General features: G+C 41.5%; 4 protein-coding genes across 5 annotated transcripts; 1 reads left to right on the top strand and 3 right to left on the bottom strand.

Moving 5' to 3' along the window:
- Positions 1-507: 507 nt before the first annotated feature.
- polr3h (polymerase (RNA) III (DNA directed) polypeptide H) lies at positions 508-2,275 on the bottom strand. Its single transcript, XM_088357902.1, has 6 exons — positions 1,967-2,275; positions 1,799-1,895; positions 1,584-1,670; positions 1,430-1,493; positions 1,110-1,338; positions 508-975 (listed from the first exon to the last, which is right to left on the bottom strand). The coding sequence occupies exons 1-6, from the start codon at positions 2,159-2,161 to the stop codon at positions 925-927; spliced, it is 723 nt and encodes a 240-aa protein (XP_088214028.1). The 5' UTR covers positions 2,162-2,275; the 3' UTR covers positions 508-924.
- Positions 2,276-2,519: 244 nt separating this feature from the next.
- On the bottom strand, positions 2,520-8,744 carry LOC148384312 (aconitate hydratase, mitochondrial-like). Its single transcript, XM_088357828.1, has 18 exons — positions 8,670-8,744; positions 7,764-7,906; positions 7,423-7,681; positions 7,255-7,347; positions 6,983-7,141; positions 6,760-6,910; positions 6,590-6,694; positions 6,426-6,517; positions 6,223-6,328; positions 5,881-6,038; positions 5,718-5,791; positions 5,461-5,572; positions 5,122-5,304; positions 4,910-5,005; positions 4,629-4,820; positions 4,371-4,503; positions 4,123-4,244; positions 2,520-4,011 (listed from the first exon to the last, which is right to left on the bottom strand). Exons 1-18 carry the CDS (start codon positions 8,703-8,705, stop codon positions 3,880-3,882), a joined length of 2,346 nt encoding a protein of 781 aa, XP_088213954.1. The 5' UTR covers positions 8,706-8,744; the 3' UTR covers positions 2,520-3,879.
- A 612-nt stretch (positions 8,745-9,356) lies between these two features.
- On the top strand, positions 9,357-15,644 carry tob2 (transducer of ERBB2, 2). The gene is made up of 2 exons (XM_088357829.1): positions 9,357-9,922; positions 11,817-15,644. Exon 2 carries the CDS (start codon positions 12,002-12,004, stop codon positions 13,199-13,201), a length of 1,200 nt encoding a protein of 399 aa, XP_088213955.1. The 5' UTR covers positions 9,357-9,922; positions 11,817-12,001; the 3' UTR covers positions 13,202-15,644.
- Positions 15,645-17,114: 1,470 nt separating this feature from the next.
- Positions 17,115-23,057, bottom strand: tefb (TEF transcription factor, PAR bZIP family member b). Of its 2 annotated transcripts, none has more exons than XM_088358463.1 (4): positions 22,826-23,057; positions 20,029-20,568; positions 19,656-19,867; positions 17,115-19,445 (listed from the first exon to the last, which is right to left on the bottom strand). In XM_088358463.1, exons 1-4 carry the CDS (start codon positions 22,926-22,928, stop codon positions 19,230-19,232), a joined length of 1,071 nt encoding a protein of 356 aa, XP_088214589.1. In that variant the 5' UTR covers positions 22,929-23,057; the 3' UTR covers positions 17,115-19,229. The 2 variants fall into 2 exon arrangements, with proteins under 2 accessions (XP_088214589.1, XP_088214588.1); XM_088358462.1 differs by lacking the exon at positions 22,826-23,057 and adding an exon at positions 20,935-21,233.
- Positions 23,058-23,078: the final 21 nt, after the last annotated feature.

Below are 23,078 nucleotides of genomic sequence, written 5' to 3'. Positions count from 1 at the left end.
AGTGAGCTTCGCTGGAGCGGAAACTTCACTTTTGCACAGCTTTTCCGTGACGTAACCACTCCATGACTAGTCGTATTAGTGGAGAGAAAATTTGGATATTAATCGGCACAATTTAGGGAGTTGATTAATTGCAGTGGCGTGTTGTGCGGTGGGATTTGGAGCTTCAATGATTACAGAGGCCATCAATGCATACAAATAAATAAAACAAACAAAAAAAAAAATACCAGGGAGAATGGAGTCATAAAAGCCATCCTCTTTATCTGATTTTTTTTTTTTTTTTGGGGATGTAACATGACCTAGTTTTACCAACCACCCACCCAATGGTCTCACAGGGGTCACATGAATTACATATATTTATGTCCTTCAAAATATAGGATTTAAAAGCTTGTCTCTAATCCCTTGTGGGCTTCTGTCACCACACAATGTGACAAATCACAATCACACTGATGACAAGCCCTTCACATTTTTTGATATTATGTCTGTGTATTTAATAAGACATCATAGAAATAAAATATTAAAGGTTATTTAATTCACCACCCGAGTTGATCCTCTTTTTGACATCTTAAAGTAAACATGTGGCCCACAGATTACATATTTTGATCACAAAAAATTCATCTTTACATCATCCTTTTAGTTATGGTGAAGAAATCATTATACTTATTTGACTTGATTGAATTAATCCATATTTTTCATTGATTAGGGAAGTGCTTCCCAATGCGAAATAAAATAACTAAAAGATGATACTTAGGAATCATTCTGCATTAAATATATGCCATGATGGTCTTTAAGGTGAGTTTTTTCACCAATGTCCATATTTCAAGTATGCAAGTGCAGCAGCAGGACTCAGTCAAAGTCAAAAATCAAGTTTCGATCCAACCACAAGTCTTGCAGAGCAGTGATGGTCTAAATAATTTCCTCGCCCTGCTAATTGTTCCACCATGACAGCAGCCCCAGGCCTGGCTCACAAATGGTCCCCTAAGACAAGAAACGAGAGTAGGTCAGTCTTTTTTCTCATGGTATGCTATTCGAAATAGTTTAACACACACAAATTACCCACATTAATTGCATTTAAATATGTTGGTGGTTTGTATACGAGCAGCAGGTCTTACTATTATGGTATACGGCGCCTCTTTCTTCTCGCTGGTTTCTTGTGTAGGTGGTGGAGTCGGCTGGCCAGGTTGGGCGGGTGCGTCATCAGTCGTCGGGCCCGTCGGTGACGTATCAACAAAAATCTCATCGGCCACTCGAAAACGGATTTCCTCTCCCTTGTCCATGTAGAGGTCGTGTGCTCCTTCATCTGTCTCATATTCCCAAAGCCAAACTTGCTCGGCTTCGTCGCTTGAGGTTGTAGCTAAGGAAGACTATAAAGTAAATTACTTTATATTAAAATGTCACAAAAATCAATTTTATGCAATATTTGAGAGGATACAATTTAGTGGGTTGCTGAAGAGACTCTGGCGGGATGAGAATGTCATCAAAGAAGCCCATGGTCACTGCGAAATGGAAACTGAGGTGAGAAGACCTATTTTGCATTCAATAATGGAAGCAGGACATGAGCACTTAAAATTAATAAATGAGATTACCATGAACGCCCTCCTGACTGCAATACTTGATTTTGCCGACCAGTATCTCGTCCAGAAAGGGGTGAAAAACAACATATCTGAAATGAACTGACAGTAAAAAGGAATTTAGGTCAAATTGTTTCGAGGAATTTTTGTTCCTTTATACATCTTATGTTGCAAGGGATGAAGTTGTCTTCATAATGAAATTTAATTTATTTTAGACTATCTTATTATACCTTTAGTGTGTGATGCACCATCCCCTGGCAATATATATGAATCTTCCAGTTTGGTGATATCATACAAGCAGATGCAGAGGCCGACATTGTAGACCACCTAGAGTTGGGGGAAAAAAAGAGTGGATGAGCCCATTGTTATATTATGACAGATAATTATTAACGACTCACTTTGTTAGCCAGCTTTTTATTCAACTCCTCGGACACAGCCTCGTTGACCTGTCTGTGGAAGTTCCACGGAGGGATCCTGACTGTGTCCATCATCTCCACCAACACAAACATGATGCAGGCTCGAGCACATGCAGGTGAAAATATAACGTGGTGTACAAACTTGAAGAGTTGAAGAACGTTTAATTCTCGTTTCATCTATCAAAAACATCTAAAATAAGCATGTCTAAAACGTAAAGTTACCGTTGATTGCATTGGCGACATGCTGCTACCGTACCGTGTGGCTTTTTTACGACACCAGTAAAAGGTTTACGACCTGTCGTAATGCGATTTAAAGGGACAGAGATGTTTTTTTTCTAAGCCTTATGTACACTAGTATTGATTGACATGTCTATTATAGCGTTCACATATGTAAACATTTTAAAATAACACTAATATTTCGTAAAATAATCGTAATGAACCCATTTTTGAAATACTTTCATGCACAATCAGGTGAATTTAAGTTGGTAGTTGCTGCAATTTTGTATGTTTTACAACAAAGACTCCAACAGCCAAATTAATTTGATTATTTTAATACAGTAATTATTAGCATTGGCTACATAAATTATACAATGAAGATGGCACACATTTTTCATGAGTTGGAAGATCAGGCTCAATTATCAAATGGAGAACTGTGGAAAAAAATCATATTGGAATTGTATCACATGTCATTTGATTATTTTTGTTAAGCAGACCAAAACAAGAGGATCAATGAGCATTTGATCACAAGTTCATTGATAATACAATTTTATCCAACACTTAGAGGTTGATAAACAATATTGTGACAAGTTGCTTTACAATTGGAGAAATATTATATTCTCAAGGTATTTAATATTTGACTGTATAGAATTCTAACACATGGAATCATTCATATTGTCAAAGGCCGTAAAAAGTCAAATATTTAGTATTTAACCAGTTTTGAGTAACTATGAATTTCCATATTATTAATAGGGACCATAAATGTACTCATCTAGACTAGCAGCCTACAGTAACTAACTTTCACTTTAATATATATTTATTCTGTTATTTATGTACACACTTCTATACATAGTGCAGCAACATAGCACATCATTTACACCAAACTGTGACATTTAAGCACATTTATGGAGCTCTCATCATTGTATTAAAAAAAACATGAACCCTGCAAAAGTACAAGAAGACAAATACAAAAATAACCTCACAGATTCTGCACGGTAAATATGGGATAGCTAATGATTACATTGTTGGAGAATTCTTGTATGATGAGTGAATTAACTCAGGATTTATTAGGTGCAAAATAATTACACAACATAGATGGTGTACAGGCATTTGGGAAATATTGGAGGAGCTAGTGTGTTGGCTAGTGTAACAAATCTCTCTGGAGGATCAACTTCCAAATTCTTTCAATGACAAATCAACGACAATAGGTCAGACATGCAAAATGAATGAATAAACACAGGGAAAAAAAGAATAAAGAGGAAAGCTAAGAATAGTAGCAGCATGTTTATAGTTAGGAAGAAGAAAAATGGCCACATCATAATAATGATTTGTGATGTTCATAAAAATAATGATAATCAAGGTTCACATGCACTAAAGCAAACTGTGTGACTCAAATAAGGAGTGCAGCCATGAAATAGATGATTTGCTGAGCTTCTCACACTAAAGTCATCTGTGCTCATTTTATTCGACTCTGTATTGTGCAATCCAATCAGTGGCTGTGTGCGCTTTTCATCTGTCCAGCGACTTTGTGTTTGTGTGAATGTGTTCTTCCTAAAATGGACTACAGCGGTGGTTATCATAAAGTGTTCACACGATGTCTACCTTCACCTCTTCCCTTCTTCACCCATACTAAAGCCCTTCGGTGGCTACGGTAAGCCTCGCCTTTCATCCTCAACCAATTACTGGAGCATCTTCATCCTGTTGAGAGCGGAACCAGCTTTGAACCACTCGATTTGCGTCTCATTGAAAGTGTGGTTTAGGGAGATGGACTCCTGGCTGCCGTCGCCATGTTTGATCACCGCTGTCAGTGGCTAGAGGAGGAAACAGATCATTCATGACTCATGTGGATAAGCGACAATCACAATTCTAAACATATCGACAAAAATGACATGGCTGTTTGATGGATGCACGATGTGGCTTACCTTGCCGGGAGCAAAGGATTTCAGGCCAGTGATGGAAATGTGGTCGTCGGGGCGAATTTTGTCATAGTCGCTCGCGTCGGCAAAAGTTAGTGGCAGCAAACCTTGCTTCTTCAAGTTGGTCTCTGTCAAAAAAAACAACAATTCATCTTGGAGAGGATAAGATACAAATGAAGGACCTTGAAAAAGAGTACGGCATATACTCCCACTCCGAGTAAGATTAAAATAGATTAAGTAGTCTCGAATTTTACCGTGGATTCTCGCAAAGCTTTTGACAATGATAGCCCGTCCCCCCAAGTGTCGAGGCTCCAGGGCAGCATGTTCTCTGCTGGATCCTTCGCCGTAGTTTTCATCTCCAACTACCACCCAGTTGACTCCATTGGCCTGGATTACAAAGTTAAAGATTTAAATTAAACACTGAATTGAAACAGCAAATAAGATACATAAAACCTGAGATATAAATAGTGAATTCCAATTCACGGCATGAAATGGCGACATTCGAAACTCGCCTTGTAGTGGCGAGCCACATCCGGTACTCCATCATACTCTCCGGTGAGATAGTTCTTGACTTTGTTGACCGCATCGTTCTCGGTGTTAACGGCACCGATGAGCATGTTGTTAGAGATGTTGTCGAGGTGACCGCGGAATTTTAACCAGGGCCCGGCGGCACTGATGTGATCCGTGGTACACTTTCCCTTCACCTAAAAAATTCAAATGAGAAACAGTAGTATTAAAGAAGTGGAAGCAGCTCATGAATTATGAATAGGTCCAGAAAAGATTTTCATTTCACCTTGATAAGGACCTTCATGTCTTCCAGGTCTCCTCCATGCCACATATCAAAGGGCTCCAGTAGCTGCAGGCGATTGCTGGAAGGGTTTACATCCACCTACAAAATGAGACCTTATTGTTTTCCAGCTTTTCTTTAAAAATACAAACGAGATAATTGTATTATTACTTTTTGTGCCAACTACTTTTCCTTCACTTTGAGTCTAATGAACTGACCTTAACAGAGCCGCTTTCAGCTGGAGGATGCTGGTAGGTGTCTTGGCCAGGGTCAAAGTCTCTGGAGGGGAGCTCGTCACCGCAGGGGGGTTCCAATTTAAATTTCTCGCCGTTAGGAGCGGTCAAATAGTCCGTCTCTGGGTTGAAGTTAAGGGTTCCGGCCAGAGCTAATGCGGTGACAATCTATAATGAAGAGAATTATAACGCTTAGTTTTAATGCCAAGCATTTTTTCAATTAAAAAAGATCAGGATGCACTAGTGACAAAAGTTTTTAAATATTTTATTTGGTCATGCTAATACGAGCTACTCCGCCGTATATTTACCTGCAGCAATGCTTACCTCAGGAGAGGTGACAAAAGCATGTGTAGCGGGATTAGCATCATTTCGAGCAGTGAAATTTCTGTTGAAGGAAGTGACAATTGTGTTCTTCTCTCCTTTTTTCACATCCTGCCTGTTGACAGGAAACATACAGAACATGTTAGCATCATTTGACAGTCAGTACTTCTTTTAGGTTGTCCAAATTTGAATTAAAACTCACCCCTAAAAAAGATATATTATCAGTTTGCATTATATTTACATCAGTATATCACTCGTACCTGTCCCATTGACCGATGCAAGGTCCACATGCATTGGCTAGTACAATCCCACCAACATCACTCAAGATCTTGGCCTGGATGAAAGAATATGAATTGGAAAAATGCAAATGTTTCCTGTTTTTTCTTCACACAAAGACCATTTTTTTGTAAGGTTCTTACTCACATATCCGTCTCTCTCAATGGTAGCCCGGATCTGTTCAGAACCAGGGGTGACTGTGAACTGAGCCTTGCACTTCATCCCTTTATCCAAGGCCTGCTTGGCAAGAGAGGCGGCTCTGCCCATGTCCTCATAACTGGAGTTTGTGCAGCTACCAATCAGACCTGTCGTTTTAAAATCACAGCACACATTCGGTAGTGATCACATTGTGTCCACGTTCCTCCAGCAGAGTTGAAAGGAGAGCTTCCTGATTCAGCAGTAATGTGATCATGGCAGGTCAATAACACAGCTAGAAAGCAATATCCCACTTCACTAAACAAAGCATTATCACAAAAAAAAAAGACTTACCAACTTTAACCTCGAGGGGCCAGCCGTTCTTCTGAGCAGTGGCGCCAATGTCAGACACAGGGTGGGCCAAGTCGGGGGTGAAAGGCCCGTTGATGTGAGGCTTCAACTGTTAGGAGAGTTCAACAATGAATTAAAGACAAGACAATCATTACATGTTTGCATGACATCGTAAAACCCCGAGAAACGTTAACAATATACGGCACCTCGCTCAGGTTAATCTCAATGGTCTGGTCGTATTCGCAACCGTTATCTGGAACCAAGTCATCTTTGAACTTTTCAGACAGAGCGGCAATCTCTATAGAAGGAACAAAGAAGAATTGAAGATTGAATACTGACTAAATATCACAAGGATGTCAAAATATCTAACCTGCACGACCGGTTTTCTCAAGGTAAGTCTTCATGCGATGGTTGTAGGGGAAAAGCGAGGTGGTCGCGCCAATCTCAGCACCCATGTTGCAGATGGTGGCCATACCTGGTAAGTAAAAGGATCACCTAAACCTTACAAGAAAGCACTAATCTGCAAAAAATAGATCTTACCTGTGCAAGAAATGGAGTCAACTCCTGGCCCATGATACTCTACAATGGCACCAGTGCCGCCCTTTACAGTCAGTATGCCAGCCACCTTCAAGATGACATCCTTTGGAGATGTCCAGCCTGACAGGGAGCCTGTTAGCTTCACTCCAATCACCTTCAACCAAAACAGGACCAGGTTGAGACTATAAAAGTAGACATTGGGTCAAAAATAATGGGAAGAACTTACTTTGGGGCACTTGAGCTCCCAGGGGATTCCAGCCATGACATCAACAGCATCAGCTCCACCGACGCCGATACAGACACAACCCAGACCACCACCGTTGGGAGTATGTGAGTCTGTACCAATCAGCATCACCCCAGGGTATGCATAGTTCTCCAAAATGATCTGCACAAAACAAGAGATTCAATTTTCACATTTTCTTTCCCTGGTGGTATCCAAAGCACTTTGGGCTTTTGCTTTATGAGCTCAATGAGCCAGGGAAAACGTAGGTCATGTACCTGATGAATGATTCCTGAACCTGGTTTCCAGAAGCCTACTCCGTATTTGGCACCAGCAGTTGCCAGGAAGTTATAAACTTCCTGGTTTATATCCTGTGTCAGAATAGTGAGGTATTATAGAATGGTAATGTTAAACTTGATAGGACGTTGGGGTTTGGGTTACCTCACCTTCGCCCTCTGCAGGTCCTGAGCTCCTCCGATCTGAGCCTCAATCAGATGATCACAGTGGATAGTGGACGGTACCGCCACCTTGGGAAGCCCGCTGCTGATGAACTGGAGCATGGCCATTTGAGCTGTAGCATCCTGCATAGCCACACGGTCCGGACGCAAGCGGAGGTAAGTGCGACCGCGCTCAATCTCCTGCCCTGCCGGATCATCCAAATGACCGTACACAATCTTCTCAGACAGCGTGAGAGGTCTGTTGAGTCTAATGGAAGGGGTGGACGGGTTAGGAACGAACTTGCAATGCATCATATGTGCAGAAAAATGGAGCTAGAAGGGGAGCTGACCTCTGTCTCACAATGTTGATGTTCTTATGCAGCTGCTCATAGTTAATGCTGGAACCCGGCTCAAAGCGGCTCATTGCCACTTTGGCCTCGGCGCTGAGGGCAGCAGACACATGTAATCGCCTTGCACCGCTTCCAAGGGCCAGCTGGACAAAATAAGATTCCAGGGTATGACATGACTTTTATTATACAGTTTAGGGATAGATAATTACACAATAACTCGATAAAAGTATGAAAGGCAATAAAATGATTAAACAATGAGAGCACAGTCTGAAATCAAATTAAGGGGTAGATTAATAAAAACATGCCCCATGATTAAAATCTAAAATTTTAGTCACAGAACTTTTTGAAGACCTAAAATGCTGGTAAACAAAATCAGACGACTAAACACATGTATACGTGCTATTGTTTAACTTTGAAAGGGAGCAATGTGTTAAACATTGTACCGGTTTTTTCTCATTTTGCTTGTAAAACAAGTGACAAAATGACGTTATTCACTTCTATAGACTTAGGTGACACACGGCCCAAAAAGCTGCAGCACCAGCAGCTCTATAGATTGTTTAACCTTGCTGTCACCTTGCAAAACTAAAGTCGGATTTCGGGTGAATGTACAATTTAGTTTACTCATTTGGATAACATGACATGGTTTAATATTAGTTCACGTCAAACCGCTGGCAATGTATACCCGCATCACGATGACATGCGTCACACCTTCGAGTCATCCAGGGACACTGTGACCTGCCTAGCAACGATTCAATAATGTGCACTCTAATAAGCATTTTACTTGCTATAAATTAACCGTAAACGAATAGTAGTGACTCCAATGTACAAAGCAATCTGTTTTTCTATATACATCGTATTTAGAAAGACAGCTCATAACTGTGAGAAGAAAAAAAATAATGTTTTTACCCGCAACCGAGTGACAGTGAAACAGTAGGACGCCATTTTGTTTTGGAAGTATGAGTGTCGCACTGTTGTGACGTCATTCAACGTTAGCCCCGTTATTTACGTTCACAATGACAAGCCATGACGCCAAAACATGTATCCGTGTTGTTTGTGGTTTAAATTCTATATGATTCTGTTGGATTCTCCTGATAATAATGTTACTGAATCCCAAATTGCTAAATTGTGCTTCCACTCATGTTGTCATAAAAACAATCGCAGAGTCTGTTGTTGATTATAACACCTCCTATGAAAAATAATTTTATGAATCTTAGAATATTTATTGCAAATTTCAATATTCACAAATGTAAATTTGCAGTCAAACACATTTTTAAAAATGTTTGGAAGGAATTAGATTGCATGCTAGGACCTAGAAAGCAAAATACAATTTGTGAATCATTCCAATAGAACATGGAGGATAAAAGACATTGTTTTGTTTTATGATTCATTTCGTACAAAGCAAGATGTCATGGTAGCTTGTCCCATTCGAGATGAGTCAAATATTCAAAGCACAGTGTAGATTGTCACTTCCAACGACTACATCATTATTTATTTCTAAAGAACGTCATTTCCCACAAGCCCTTGTTTAAAAGAAATGTCGTGTTTGCTGTTTTGAATGGATAAGGCAGCCCAATAATTTGTGGGTCCGCCCCTCTTTCAGCCAATAGACACTCTGTTGCCATCACCGCTTATATTTTTAGCAAGCGCTCAGCGCTCCGAGAAACTACAAATATCCCTCCGCGCTATTTGCTGGGGTTCACTTTGTGAACTATATTATAAAAAGAAATCACTTTTTTTTTTAATACGATGAGTCATTTTTTAAAGATCGTTAAATAATACTAGATCGTGAAAACGTGATTTTTTTCTTCTATTTTCCTCTTTCACCTATTATTATTATATAATATTTTAAGCGCTGCATGTATTATTGATGCAGGCAACGCTTTAAAAAAAAATCAGAATTTAAAAATAACAGAAAAGAGGCCATTACATCCGAGAGAAAATAGTTCCTGTCGTCACGGGGGTGTAGGCGAGTCGCTCTGTATAAATACGTCGGCTTGTCCGAGCGTAAAGTTTCCCCGGACCCTCCATTCAACTGTCAACTGCAGTCTGGCAAACGATGCAAAACGAATAACTGTTGCAAGGTGAAATATGGACTCAACGCTGTGATATCCCAAAAAGATCACGAAGATTGCATTCAAATTAAAGCCAAGTAGAGGCCGGTAAGTTGTAGCAAAAGGTTCATTTGAATTTGTCTCTATATATGCTTGCTCATTTTGTCGCTCCATCCAAATGCTTTGGCTCCGATCCGCCTCAAATTTATTCTTTTACAACAATGACAGGTCTTTTCTCAATGTCTCTGTTTATGTTAGCTTCGCCTCTTAAAGCTGCAGCTGTCATGTGTATTAATCATGCCTGCCGGGGTTAAACAATTATTTACTCTCATTTTCATTGCTTGATGTATATGAAATTGAATCAACTGGCTGTTCGCATCTCAATTACAATTAGTCTCATTATTTGCTTATGATATTTTGCTTTTGCTCCGCTCAGTCCTGTCGCATGTCAGTGACGCTAGATTCTCCAATCCAGTCTCTCGGATTCAGTTAAATTGGCTCGAGGCTTTAAAACGGTAAACAATAATGTTAAATAATGTACAAACAGGAATCTGCGTCATTTAAAATGTTCCGTCTTTAGACTTAAGGTATTAATGATTATTTTTATTGGCTGTCAGTGCGTCAGTGTTTTTCTTTTTGCAGCTCTGCACTTGCATTATACTGAGCGGTGCTTCTGTTTAGTACATGAGTTAAAAAAAAAATTAATCACGGCCCTCCTTATGATGCAGTGCAGTTGGACACCACTGCAAACTACACCCATAATAATAATGTTCAATCAATACCTCTCAAACAATGTTAGTTTGAACTAACCCTTTCTAAAGGCTGACTGTTGCATTGATCTCATTGGATTGTGTTAATTATATCGGGCACTCCTTTTAAAATATGGTGGTTGTCATGCTTTTGTCTCTTTGAAATCACATTAGGCACTGAGAAGACCAGCAGTCACGTAGCTGAGATTTCACAGCTCAGTAGCACATGTTTGAAGCTCCATGTAAACAATACAGTGCATCCTGATTGCTCGCTCAGCCTGCAGCAATTGTGCTGTTAAAAATGATAAAAATAATCTTAAAAGCATCACTGGTGAAAAATAAACTGAAAATAAATAAGGGGCAATCTGAGATTTATTTGGTGCCAATCTATTTTTTTATTTGACTAATTGTTCATGTATTTTATTTAGGTAGTTGACTAATACTAAAAACAATGCATAGTACAAAATATGTCCCTATTTATAGCCCCGCTCCAACCAACCCCCATCTTATCCTCTCAATGTCACCTTTTTTTTTTTTCCCCACGTAGAACTAAAAATGTAAATCTCCTGTTCACCTCCTCAAACGCCGCAATCCGCCATGTGCGGCTTTTATCCTTTGCAAATTTGGAATTGTCTTTTAATCAGATCTTTCAAAGATAAAGAATTCCCATCTGGTCAGGGAAGTTGATGTGAGAGGATTGTTTTGTTCATGGAAGGAAAGGAGGGAGGGGAGGATTGTGTGCATTGCATGATGGGAAATGATGTTCTATAATGGACAAGCTGCCATTTTACAATCCTTCCTCCAACGGGCGTCTTGTGATGCTGCTTTTTCATTTTTAATATGACAGTGACTTAGCGCAGGGATGAATGAGCTGGAGCATTAAGCAGGAGGAGCTCCATGGGATCAGATTCGGATTATGAAGGATTTATGAGGCCAACATCGCATCTGTCGCATCCATCAGTACATCCTGTGCTCGTATAAATCCAAATTATAAAACGGTGAATTCCTATTTATGTACGTTGACTCCGACAGATGTTACTTTACGAATATGTTGTGGTTCTGAATCCATCAGAGAGGTACAGCCTTCTGAAAAGATATGATAAAGAAGGTAAATAAGGTTCATTAAGAATGATAGATTGCGAAATAGCACAAAACGGCAACATGAATTAGCAGCAATATTTACAAATGACAAAATCTCCCTTGATCAGATCTTTGTGAAGTACCAACGTTTGTTCTCCTTTTCATCCCTGCAGCACTGAAGTTCCCCTCGCTTGAGACGTCGACAAACAACCTGCTGTCCCTGCCTCCGAGGTGCCTTTTCAAAATGGTGACTCTAAAGTCACACAGTGTACAGTAAGACAGAGGAAGAGTCAAGGACATTCGGCTTTTGCATCACCTTTAAAAAGAGAGCCTCATCTCACACGCTCAGAGTACAGTCATGCATCTCGAGGTGAAGGTCGCCCTTAACTTCATCGTGTCCTATTTGTACAATAAGCTACCTCGGCGTCGGGCCGACCTCTTCGGGGAGGAGCTGGAGCGTATCCTGGTGTCTCGCTTCGAGGGCCACTGGTATCCCGAGGCTCCTCTTCGGGGTTCTGCGTTCCGCTGTTTGCACCTGGGAGCCCCGAGAGACCCGGTTGTGGAGCTGGCCGCCAAGAGGAGTGGGCTGGATACGGAGGAGGTGCGAGCAAACGTCCCCGCGGAGCTCAGCGTGTGGATCGACCCCTACGAGGTGTCCTACCAGATTGGGGAGAAGGGGACGGTTAAAGTGTTGTACCTGGAGGACCCCCCGGGCCTCAGCTGCGATGGCGAGCGACCTGAAGGGGTAATGAGAGAAGTCAAAGGAGACTCTGAGTTGGATGAAGCCAAGAGTTTGGGCTTCAATCCAGACGCTCAGGTGTTTGTTCCGATCGGAAGCCAATTATCTCCTTCCCTTATGGCGCCGCTCTCCAGTTCTCCCACGCCGCCATCTGTCCATCCCGGCTCCGCCCTCTTCAACTACCCCACCTGCAGCTCGCCCGCCGACCCGGCCGCCCACTCCTCCAACACCTCCACCCCTCCCCCCTACCTGGCCGCTCAGCAAGCCACCCCCTCGCTCCCCGCCGCCCGCCCTCAACCCATCACCTTCACCACCGCCGCTTTCGCCGCCACGAAATTCGGCTCCACCAAAATGAAAAAGTGCAGCGTGGCCGGGTCGGCCGGCGCCTCCAGCGTCGTCGTCGGGGTCCCGCCTGTCCAGAGGATGCTCTCCCACTCGCCCACCGCCATGTTGGCTCCGGAGATGCTGAAGCACAAGTCGCTCTCACTCTCCATGCACTCGCTTGTGGCCCCCATCCCAAGTCAGCTGTCCCCCAACGCCAAAGAGTTTGTCTACCCGGGATCCCAGAGCCCCCTTTACTTCGACGCGGACCCCCAGCCCATGCAAGCTCACGCTAGCCGATTCCAACCCCCCCACAGCGTGGGCACCCACCCGACCTTTGACCCTTTCTCCAGCCCTCCTCCATCTCAGAGCGTGGGCATCTTGGGCACCAACGGCGAGATCTCCTACATGGAGAAACCTCAATTTGTTGAGGGTTTAGGGAGCTACAACCTGCAATATCCAAGCCAGTCCTTCCAGCCTGTCGTGTTGGCCAACTAAGCCTTTCTTTGTCAAGAACTGGCCCAGATGATTTTTTTTTTTCTAACACCTAATACTAATGCAAGCTAACACTTAGTTTTCCTACAGATTTAATCACGTAGCTTTCCTACAGACATTTCAAGATACTCATTATCTCATGGTAATTTTTTTTTTTGGTGGTCATCACATGGTCTGCTTCGAATTCATCATTGCCATTGTTATTCCTACTGGACATGAAGTACTGTAAAGCTCCAGTTTGCACGTCACACTGTGGAGAAAAAAAAAAAGGATCTAGCCAAGTATTGCACTTTGCTCCGCAATCTGTTCAGTGCTGACTATTCGGGGAGGAGGAAGAAGGTGAGGGGGGGGGGTGCTCGCGTGTGTTGTGATCTGGAAAAAAAAAATATCACGTGACGGCCGCCTTTGCACGCTGACATCACAGCAGTAAATACAGAAACGGCTTTATCGAGAGAACACGGCCGTGGAATGTTTTGGCGACGGAGCGAGCGTAATAGAAGAATGTAATTCATCTGTCAGGGGGGGGGGGGGGTTGCAGCGGGGAAGGTCGCGGAAACCTCTGTGAGGGAAAGGAAGCATCTTAAAAGGACGCCGCCGCTCACGTGCCCATGCCTCATGTGTGTGAGCATACATGTAGACTTGCACACATATTCACTGTCATCCGTGTGTGAAGGTGAACAAGGGAGGGGGGGGGAGTAAAAAAAAAAATTTTGATAAATGGCTCGGAGTGACTTTGGGGATGTAGCCATGTTTTTCCTCCAGCGAGAGGGTTGCTTTGTCTCGGTGTGTATTGACTTTGAGAGCGAGCATTTTTTTTTTTTTTTTTAAACCCAGAACACGTTGCTGGTGAGCTTAAATGGTATTGAAGCGAAAGGCTAACACTCTTCTGCCCCTCCTTGAAATGCTTCAGTGCGGAGGGAGAGCAGGAAAAAGGTGAGGCTGCTGGTTGTCAAGTGGACGTCGGTGAATGTTGGAAATTTATGGTTGGCATTTGTGGTTATTTTAAGATGGTGGCAGTTTTTCCAGTCTAATGTTTGTTATGACAAAATAGGCGATTTGAGCACTTTATTAAGCCGAGCTCTACTCTCATCCATTTTTTTTTTTTTAAATGCATTCCACTGTCATTCGAAAAAGATGCAAGTACTTCAAAAATTTATTGAAAATGAAATTATGTCCATTTAATGTTTTTCTTGACCGAGATATGTATTCGTGTTTTGTACCTAAGGACCCTTAACTGTTTTTTCCCTTTCACCACCCTTTTGGATTATGTGAAGGGAAATGTGGATTTTTTTTCTGTAATTAAAAAAAAAAAAGACCCGATAGTATATTTTTGTTTTTGCAAAATTAATTATCAAGTGACAGTCCAAGAAAAATGTAAATATAAAATTCTTATGTTCAGATTTGTTTAGTTTCTTACATGCTGAATTTATTTTTGCAGAAATCAACCTGGATATATGCAAACTGATTAAATCAATTAAATAAATACAGGTATTACGATTATGTACAGAGTCCAGTATCGAATGTGGTTTGTACCAGAAGTCAAAAGACGGGTAAATGTATTAAAGCCGGGGGGTTTGAAGAGCTGAATGTTTATAAAAGATGGTTCATATCACCACCATAACTCCAATCTGAAAACTTTAACAAAATCTCCTTAACTACCATTGACGGATATAGACGTCAAATATTAATTTTAACTGGGCTGGCAGTTAAATTAATTAAAATTGACATTTAACTCTTCTCCCCTTTTGTGTGACCCTGTGGTCTCCATGATATAGCCATATCCCAGTTAGTCATTACTTAGACCCTTCCTCCCCCTTGTCAAGTGAAAAGACCCCGACGTGGGGTTTCTACCTCTCATCTCCCTGAATAGTCTTTGAATAGGAAGGATGAAGGAAATGAATGTTGTACTCGTAGTCAGCCCCGGTTGAGACGGCCTGCAGAAGCCCAACTTGGATTCCTGCATATTTTATGGCGCTTAAAAGAACTCCAAATAGGGTGTGCGTATAAAATTTAGAACTGCAAAGCGTGTGCAGGAATTGAGCTATTTGACATGCACCCCAAACTTTTAAATGCAGGCTACAATCGGGGTTGAAGAGAAATAAGAATTTTCTATTCTGATGTTCTTTGCTTATAATGTGTTTTATTTTGCACTTTGTAATATTTCATTGTTAGAAGAGTTTATTTTCTATGTGACATTTAACATTAAAGTATATAATTGAAAAGATGTATAGTTTTTTCTTTTTCTGACGGTATTTTTATTATTTTCTTTCCCCCCCTCTCCTATTTTGTATCCGATCCGTACACCTTGTAGATGTTTAACAAATCTTTCACGAATGAAATGCAATGACCTGTTTTCTTGGAATGGGGCATTACTACTGCAGTTTCTTATTGTATCAGATTTCTTTTTTAAGTTTGTAATAAAAAGACCAGTAAGCATGGAAAATAACCGTCTCATTTTTGTTTTGAAATAACAAATGAAGACCCCACCACCACCACCTTCGTCTTTCCTAGCACCAAAATACTCGAGTGACGCATCCAAGTATTGCAGTAAACAAACTCCAGTGATGTTTGATCAATAATTCAAAGCAAAGATGAAATTCTCCGATGGCGAGGAGCCAGATTGCGCACCACCCACCTCACAGCAGGAGACATCCCAGTAGATATTGCTGCAGATTTCATCATCGTTTGTACGCGTGTTGGGAGGGGGAGAGGGGGGGGTGTCAACTAATGTTGCCTAGCCCTTTCTATAGTAACGTGTTGAGACATTTATCACGCGTGACTGGCCTCATCCTTGACTCTCCTCTACATCTCCCTCTTGTCTTCCTTCATCCATCTTTTTTTGCTCCACCTCAGCATTTCCTTTTCCGTCCTTAAGCCCCGCCCCTCTTTAGTAAGCCAGCTCCTCCTTTGCATCTCCCAATACTTTCCTTTTATTCTCTTTGAGGCTTGTTGCTGTTACGCAACACTGCTCCCCTGTGTGTGGATGTGATCATTACGCAATCGGTCTTACTCTTTTGGAATACTGATGAGCAGAAGGGAGGAGGGAAAACGCGTGCAGCATCCAAACAAAAACACTGTGCGTGTGTGTTCACGTGCGGAGGATAATAAATGTGAAATCACGGTTGAAACGGTCTGACAACACACAAGCAGCCTGGTGCTGTCTGGTGATGACAAGTCAAGGTCAAACTGAGCCAATTTGTCTTTATAATGTTGATTTATTTGTTTTTTTCTGAATGCATGATACACGATACAGAATATGTATCCATACATGATTAGGACAATACAAAAACACCCAAGATTTTTTTTTTTTAATACAAAGTTTTGCAAAACACCAAAAAATAAAAATAAAATCCTGATACTATTAAATAATTCTCTATATTATAATTGTAGCTGCTTCAAATAACTGATGATGCCAAGAAGTAAAACAGGGCGGTTTTACTTTCAAATATACATTATTACCAACAAAGAAAAATATTTTCATATAATTTGTGCTTGGAAATATGTTTTACACCGAGGAGCATATATTGTATGCATGCACATGACTAAACATGTAAAACAATGTTTTACTTTGTGTTGTGCAACAAATAAAAATACAGTAGACATAAATAAAACGAGAGCTTGCACGGATTTAATTTATACTAAATGGTGCCGGTGCAGCACAATTCGACCACACATGCAATTTGCTCTCTCTCTCTTTTAGCATTATTGGAGCAGACGAATAGAATAGAATCTGGAATTTGGAAAACATTTGAGCTGTTATCTTCTGTATATTTTCAATTTCTTACTTTGCATAAAACAAAAAAACTGCTACAATACACACTGACCAACACCATTAATGAATCTAATAGATTCTTTCGGCGCAGTCAAAATTATCCCGGACACTTTGAATTTAATAATAATAAAAAAACTCATTGGCTGTACTGACAGTCCAATACAGTGCATATTTTTATTGAATGTCAATGCAAACTAAGCTTGAAATTAGAAAAAAAATCTCTTTCTACAACCCTTTTGAAATTGAAACGATCAAAAAAAACACGTAAGCACCAACTGATCCAGTAAATAAATCTACATATAGATTAATTTGCAGTTCATAGGAAATAATCCACACAGTGATCAAAAGATGCCATTTTTTTTTAGCTGATATTTTGCCCCAATAGGAAATCAAGCGAACCATACTCGGATGGTTGGCATTATTATGCGGGTCATAACATCAGACTCCAGATGCTCTGCATTAATATGCCCATCATGAAGCTCGTCTGCTCTTTAGTGAAGGTTTACCGACATAAGTACACTTGGTGTAAAATCGTCAAGACATTGATAGAAGACAAATTACACTGGGTTTCATGCATTTACGATCCTAGACTACAAAGGATCAAAGTGGAAGCACAAAAAGACTTTTGGGGGAGGTTTCCTTTTCGAAATAACATTTTACACATCACGGAAATCAAACAAGCAATATATAACCGGGTATTATTGCCACATTTATTGTCGCACAAGCCGACCTATTACCAAAAATCATAGGGAGAACACACGCCCGAGTCTTATAACAGTCTGTGAGGTACTTACTAATTAAAACAGGCAACCCATAAAAAAATGGACGTTTTGCCAAATAGACCTACATGCTGCATTTACCGTGTACTCCCTACATTTCAAAACCGTGAAGTGGTCGATGAGGTACGTAACCCTGCACGTACTGTATTTATATCTTGAATTGAAATCCCATGATATAAATTTTTAAAAACAAAACACAGTTAACCCATTGGAGTCCCTGCTTAATCATTGGTTTGATTTTTCCTCAAAGAGATATAAAGAATTTGACATCACAATCAACGGATGCATTATTACCATTAGAATAAATACAGCACTCATTGACTATTTGGCAAATATAAGGAATAGCATTGGATTATAAAGACACAGTCAAAATCCCTGTTTTAGGATACAAAGACCTCCAGGCTATTTTTTATTTATTTACAGGGTTTAAGAGCCTGTCGGGAAGTCGCAATTCATTTTTTTAAGAACCCCTCGCCATCACCACTTAATGCAGTTGAGGGCTACTAGCGCCCTCTACCTGCAGAGTGTAGTAAAATAAACATCCTTGCGTACATACCCCTCCACAAAAGGGAGGGCCACCGATACCTTTAAACCGATACTTTTGACAGAAACTCGATTTAAAAAAAAAACTACTTTATTTGTGTAAAGGTCAGATTTTTAATCAAACCTTTTGAGGCTTAGGATTTGAAATGACTACGGGGACGTCATGCATTTTTTTTTTTTTTTTAAATTAAGCTACCGTCCTTCCCACAGTGATTATAAGGTACCTTCAACCACGAGGGCCTTCTTAGAAAAAGTGCAACAAGGGATTACACACTGGAGAAGACTATACATATTGTGTGTGTATGTGTGTGTGTTACTTGACAGAAGAACTAAACAGATTCTCCGCGGCCATTCCTCCACCACCTGAGGTTATCCGCTTTCTTTCCTTCCAAATCCTGATTTGGACTCTATTCTTTTTCTGTCTTAGCATCTAGGAAGGAATTAAGACATAAAAATATACGTGCGACACAAGGAAAGGTGAGGGGGCGCCGTTCTAAATTCACAACTGATGGCACTCATGCTTTGGTCCGCTAAAGGAATGCAGTGATTTAAGGAAAAAAAAAAAATTTTTTTTGACTCTATCATCTGCTTGCCATTTTCATATTTCCTGACTTCCTTGAAAGCATCTCGAGACCAACCGTATTTTCCGTGTGTGTCTCTCTATGGGAGTGTTGCCGCCTTCCTCTGGGTGAAGGAGCCAGGCGCTCTCCACAGACCTTCCTTCCCATGACCACCGCTGCCAGCCTAGCCCCCCAAGTGTGTATCAGACACTCCGGCGCCAGGATCGGACCCGCGACCGGAGCTCGACACAGTGACCGGAGGTCAGCAAGAGTGCAAATTTGGATTTCCCTTGTGTGTTTGTGTCTGTGTTGAATTCTGCGGGGTAGGAAGTTCTGCTTTTGTCGGATTGATAATTCGATTTTTTCTGACCAGGTCTTTACAGCGGACCATACTTGGCCTCGTAGCGGGCAACTATGTTCTTGCAGCGACCGCAGTCTTTCCGCATTTCGGCCACTTGCTGTCGAAGGGCTGCGTTTTCCCGCTCCAGGAAGGAGGCACGCACCGTAATCTGGTTCTCTTTGAGGCGCCGGGCGTCACGGGATCGTTTGGCGGCCAGGTTGTTCTTCTTCCTCCTGGACCAATATTTGTCATCCTGAGCAAAAATAAGACAGAATGAATGTTATATTTTCTCGCTCACGTTTAATCCATTTAGCAAAGGGGTTGAACAATTAAAAAAGTAATAATTGCAATCCCCCACCCCCCAATTAATTCAATTCCTCTACATCTCGATTTGAATGCAATTAATTTCAGTATCATACATCTCAATTTTAGACCAGACATGCTCACGAGTGAGTCAGCGTACCTTCTGTTCGTTGGGAACAAACACTTTCTTGGCCTTCTTGATCATGGGCTGCGGCTTGAGCTCCTCGTCGGAGAACTTGTGTTTGCGTGGGTTGAACAGCTCTCCCCCCGGTACACTGGACAGGACCAGGTCGGTCGGATCGGGCTGAAAGTTAACGTCCACCTCGATGTCGTCCGGGTTGATGGGAGACGGCGTGTTACGCTGTCCACTCCCTGTTATATATCAGAGAAGATCATTTCAATACTTTGCTGGTCAATTGGAATATAAAGATTGGTTTCAAATTATATATAATGTCCATCTGAGGGAAACCAGAACTCTGAAAATTGTGAAAAAAAATTTACACACTTGGACTATATGAATGCTAATTTCTTACCAGGATTCTTCTTGCTGACTTCCACAGCTTTTTCCTCTTCTTTTGCTTCCAGAGGCAAAGATTCCTCTTCCTGATCCTCCTCTTCATCATCCTCATCTTCATCATCATCCTCTTCCAGTTTAGCTGGCAGTAGCGTGGTGACAGTTAGCGCTTCCTCCGGCTCTGAGGCGACCGTCGTGGTGTCGGGAGCAGGCGGAGGAGACGTGGATGCAGACATTGTCGTGGCGCTGGGAGCGCCCGTAACCTTGAGGGCGCTTTTGCCTTTGCCTTCAGCCGGAGTCAGCGTTTTCTGCAGCTCCTCATCCTCCAGACTTGCAGGGATCCCGTTCTCCAATAGGAACTCATCCAGGTCCATGTACTCCAGATGAAAGGTCTCTCCATCGTAAGGAATGGTCTTCTCCCAAATAGCTGGGGTCAAGGAGGCTGACACGCCTCCGGCGCTGCCCCCACTGCTTCCTCTTGAAGCCCCACCAACGCTGGCTGCAGCAACCCCGCCCCCCTGCACATTGTCAGCTGAGCACAGTTTCTCCTTCTCCAGCTCTGAATTGAACACAAGAGAAAACAGAAGTTCATTTCATCGTCAAATAGGGCGTGGATGAGCTCACTTCCTAATTGTGATGGGGATAAAGGGTGTCAATGACAGTGACAAGTGGGGGGGGGGGGGGGGGGGGGTCAGTAAGTGCAATGACAGGATGTTGCGCGGTCTACACACGCACCAAAATAAAAATTCAGAACAAGAAAGAAATGTGCAACATGCGAGCCACCATAATCGGGTTGCGTTTAGGGCGCAATAACAGTGTGGGAACGCAGAATATTACACCTAGAACTTTGTGTTCTTTTCGATTTTTTATTAGCACCGAACGACCACTCCACATTCCCCAACATATTTTGATACTGCGGTCTTACCGTCGTCGCCTTCCTCCAGAATGTTTGGAGGAGGGATGTCCATAATCTTCTTTATAACAAACGGGAAAGACTTCTGCTTAGCTTCTGGACCGACGGTTGAGTCGGGCTGAAGCGCGACATCCACCTCTGCTTTACCGGGCATTGTTCGCCACCGAATTTGAAAAATTTGGTATTAAACGGATACTGGATCACCGTCCAACTTCTGCGACGATTAAATCCACCCGTCGACAAAAGAAGACCGATATGAGGAAACTAGACTGCTCCCCTTTGTGTTGTCCGTACCCATGCAGAGCGCGTGTTGGATATTCATGAGGTAAAAGCCACGCCCATTTGAGGCATAGTAGAAGTTGATTGGTCGTTTATTCTGCCATGTGATAGTACTGTCTATATGGGACACGCAGTTTTTTATTTTATTTTTATTTATCGAGACAAATTTCGTGTATTTTAAACACGACTTCAACCGCAAATGTGTCTTAAAAAACAGTAAGTAATTCATATCAAATGCAAATCGTCACAACGCAGAAATAACACGTCGGATATTTTTGCAATATGGCCACAAAACCAACCCGTGGCGATATGACAACTTCTCATTTGCACAATGTTGCTAACCAGACACAAAAAGGTTGAAAAGCATCGTTCGTGGGTTGCAGACTCGCCTGCAAACGAGTCGCGAGAACACTCGTGGCAAAACACGTGCCCCCGCCCTCGACCGCGAACGTGACAGTACACTGTAGAGGGGGCGTGGCCGCGTGCTGTTCCCCGCGTGCTGCTCCACACGTGCTGCAAACTGACGTTCGAGTCAGTGGAAGAGACGCAATTTTTTTTTTTAAAAAAAAGATGATTTACAAAATTAAAAAATAGTAAATGGATAAAAATGATCAATTAAATTGACTAACCAATTTTTACTATAATACGTATAGGTCCACAATTAAAGGTTTTGTACTGCACGGTTATGACGCCTATGATTCGTCGTGACCGTTTTTTTTTTTTTTTTAAATGGATTTTTAATTTTTTTTAACAGCTCAGAGTTTCTCTATATCACGCTTTGGTGCACGCTTTGGGGAGAGCGCGAGAGAGAAAGAGAGAGAGAAAGGGAAAGAGGGGGGCAGTGAGGAAACTGGCAATCTTTTACTAAAGTAACACACAAAGAAGTTAACCACTATATATTTTTAAACATTTTATTATTATGGCTAATGATTATTTATTAGATACATAAAATTTAATTGTTAGTGGAACGTGTGAAAACAAGGTAGGTAATTGAGCTGTCAATACTGCCCTCTAGTGGGCATTCTTATAACGAACGAATATATTACAAATATTTAAAAAAATCATGAACTCCATGGTATTCTGATTTTCCACTCCAAAGAAAACATTTTAATCAGCATGAATATCATTTAATAGTAAAGTTAATCTCCTTGATCTTGTTTTCAAACTGTTTCAAATAGTTTCAAATGCATTTCCAGGAAGAGGAAAATACTTGACGCCACCCCAACTCTCGTCAGTTACTATAAATAGTATAATTTGTCTATAAAATTGGAATTGTATCCTAATTAATATGTTCCTTGGGGTCACACGCCTCCTCACCGGCATCCCACCGCGCATCCCCAGGGGGACCAGCCACACTATTTGAAGACTAGTCATGAAACCAAGACTGACTAAAAATTGACAATATGGTGGTAGCATGCACAAAACACCCTTAAAATCCACATATGGTAATTTGGAATAATTATATTTAGAGGTCGAAGTTATCAACACAATCACATTAGTTCATTGACCATATGACATACGCACAAAGCAATTATTTTTGGGCCAAGCTCCGAATGCAGCCAATTATCTGGTACAACAAACTACGTTGAAGAAATATGGTGAAAAATGAGTCAGAATTTCTTACCAATATCATCAAAATCTGAGAAAGAGAAGGGATAGTCAGCCAAGGATCTGATGAGATCAGGAACTTCCCCCCTTTCTCCAAGGATGTGATTTAAGGTTGACATCTTGAAGGATGACGAGAAAAACGGCGAGTCTCTTGGTCGGTGCTCTCGAACAAGACTTTTGGAATAACTTTCAAGCAGCTCAAGTCACTCACATCACGGGGACGCTTGCATGTGCCCAAACAACTTGCTTAGGAATAATCCCGCCCTTTA

Source organism: Syngnathus floridae, chromosome 17 (genome assembly GCF_059516105.1).
Source record: "Syngnathus floridae isolate MCC-2025c chromosome 17, RoL_Sflo_1.0, whole genome shotgun sequence".
NCBI lineage: Eukaryota > Metazoa > Chordata > Actinopteri > Syngnathiformes > Syngnathidae > Syngnathus > Syngnathus floridae.
This window is presented reverse-complemented; position numbering and strand designations above follow the sequence as displayed.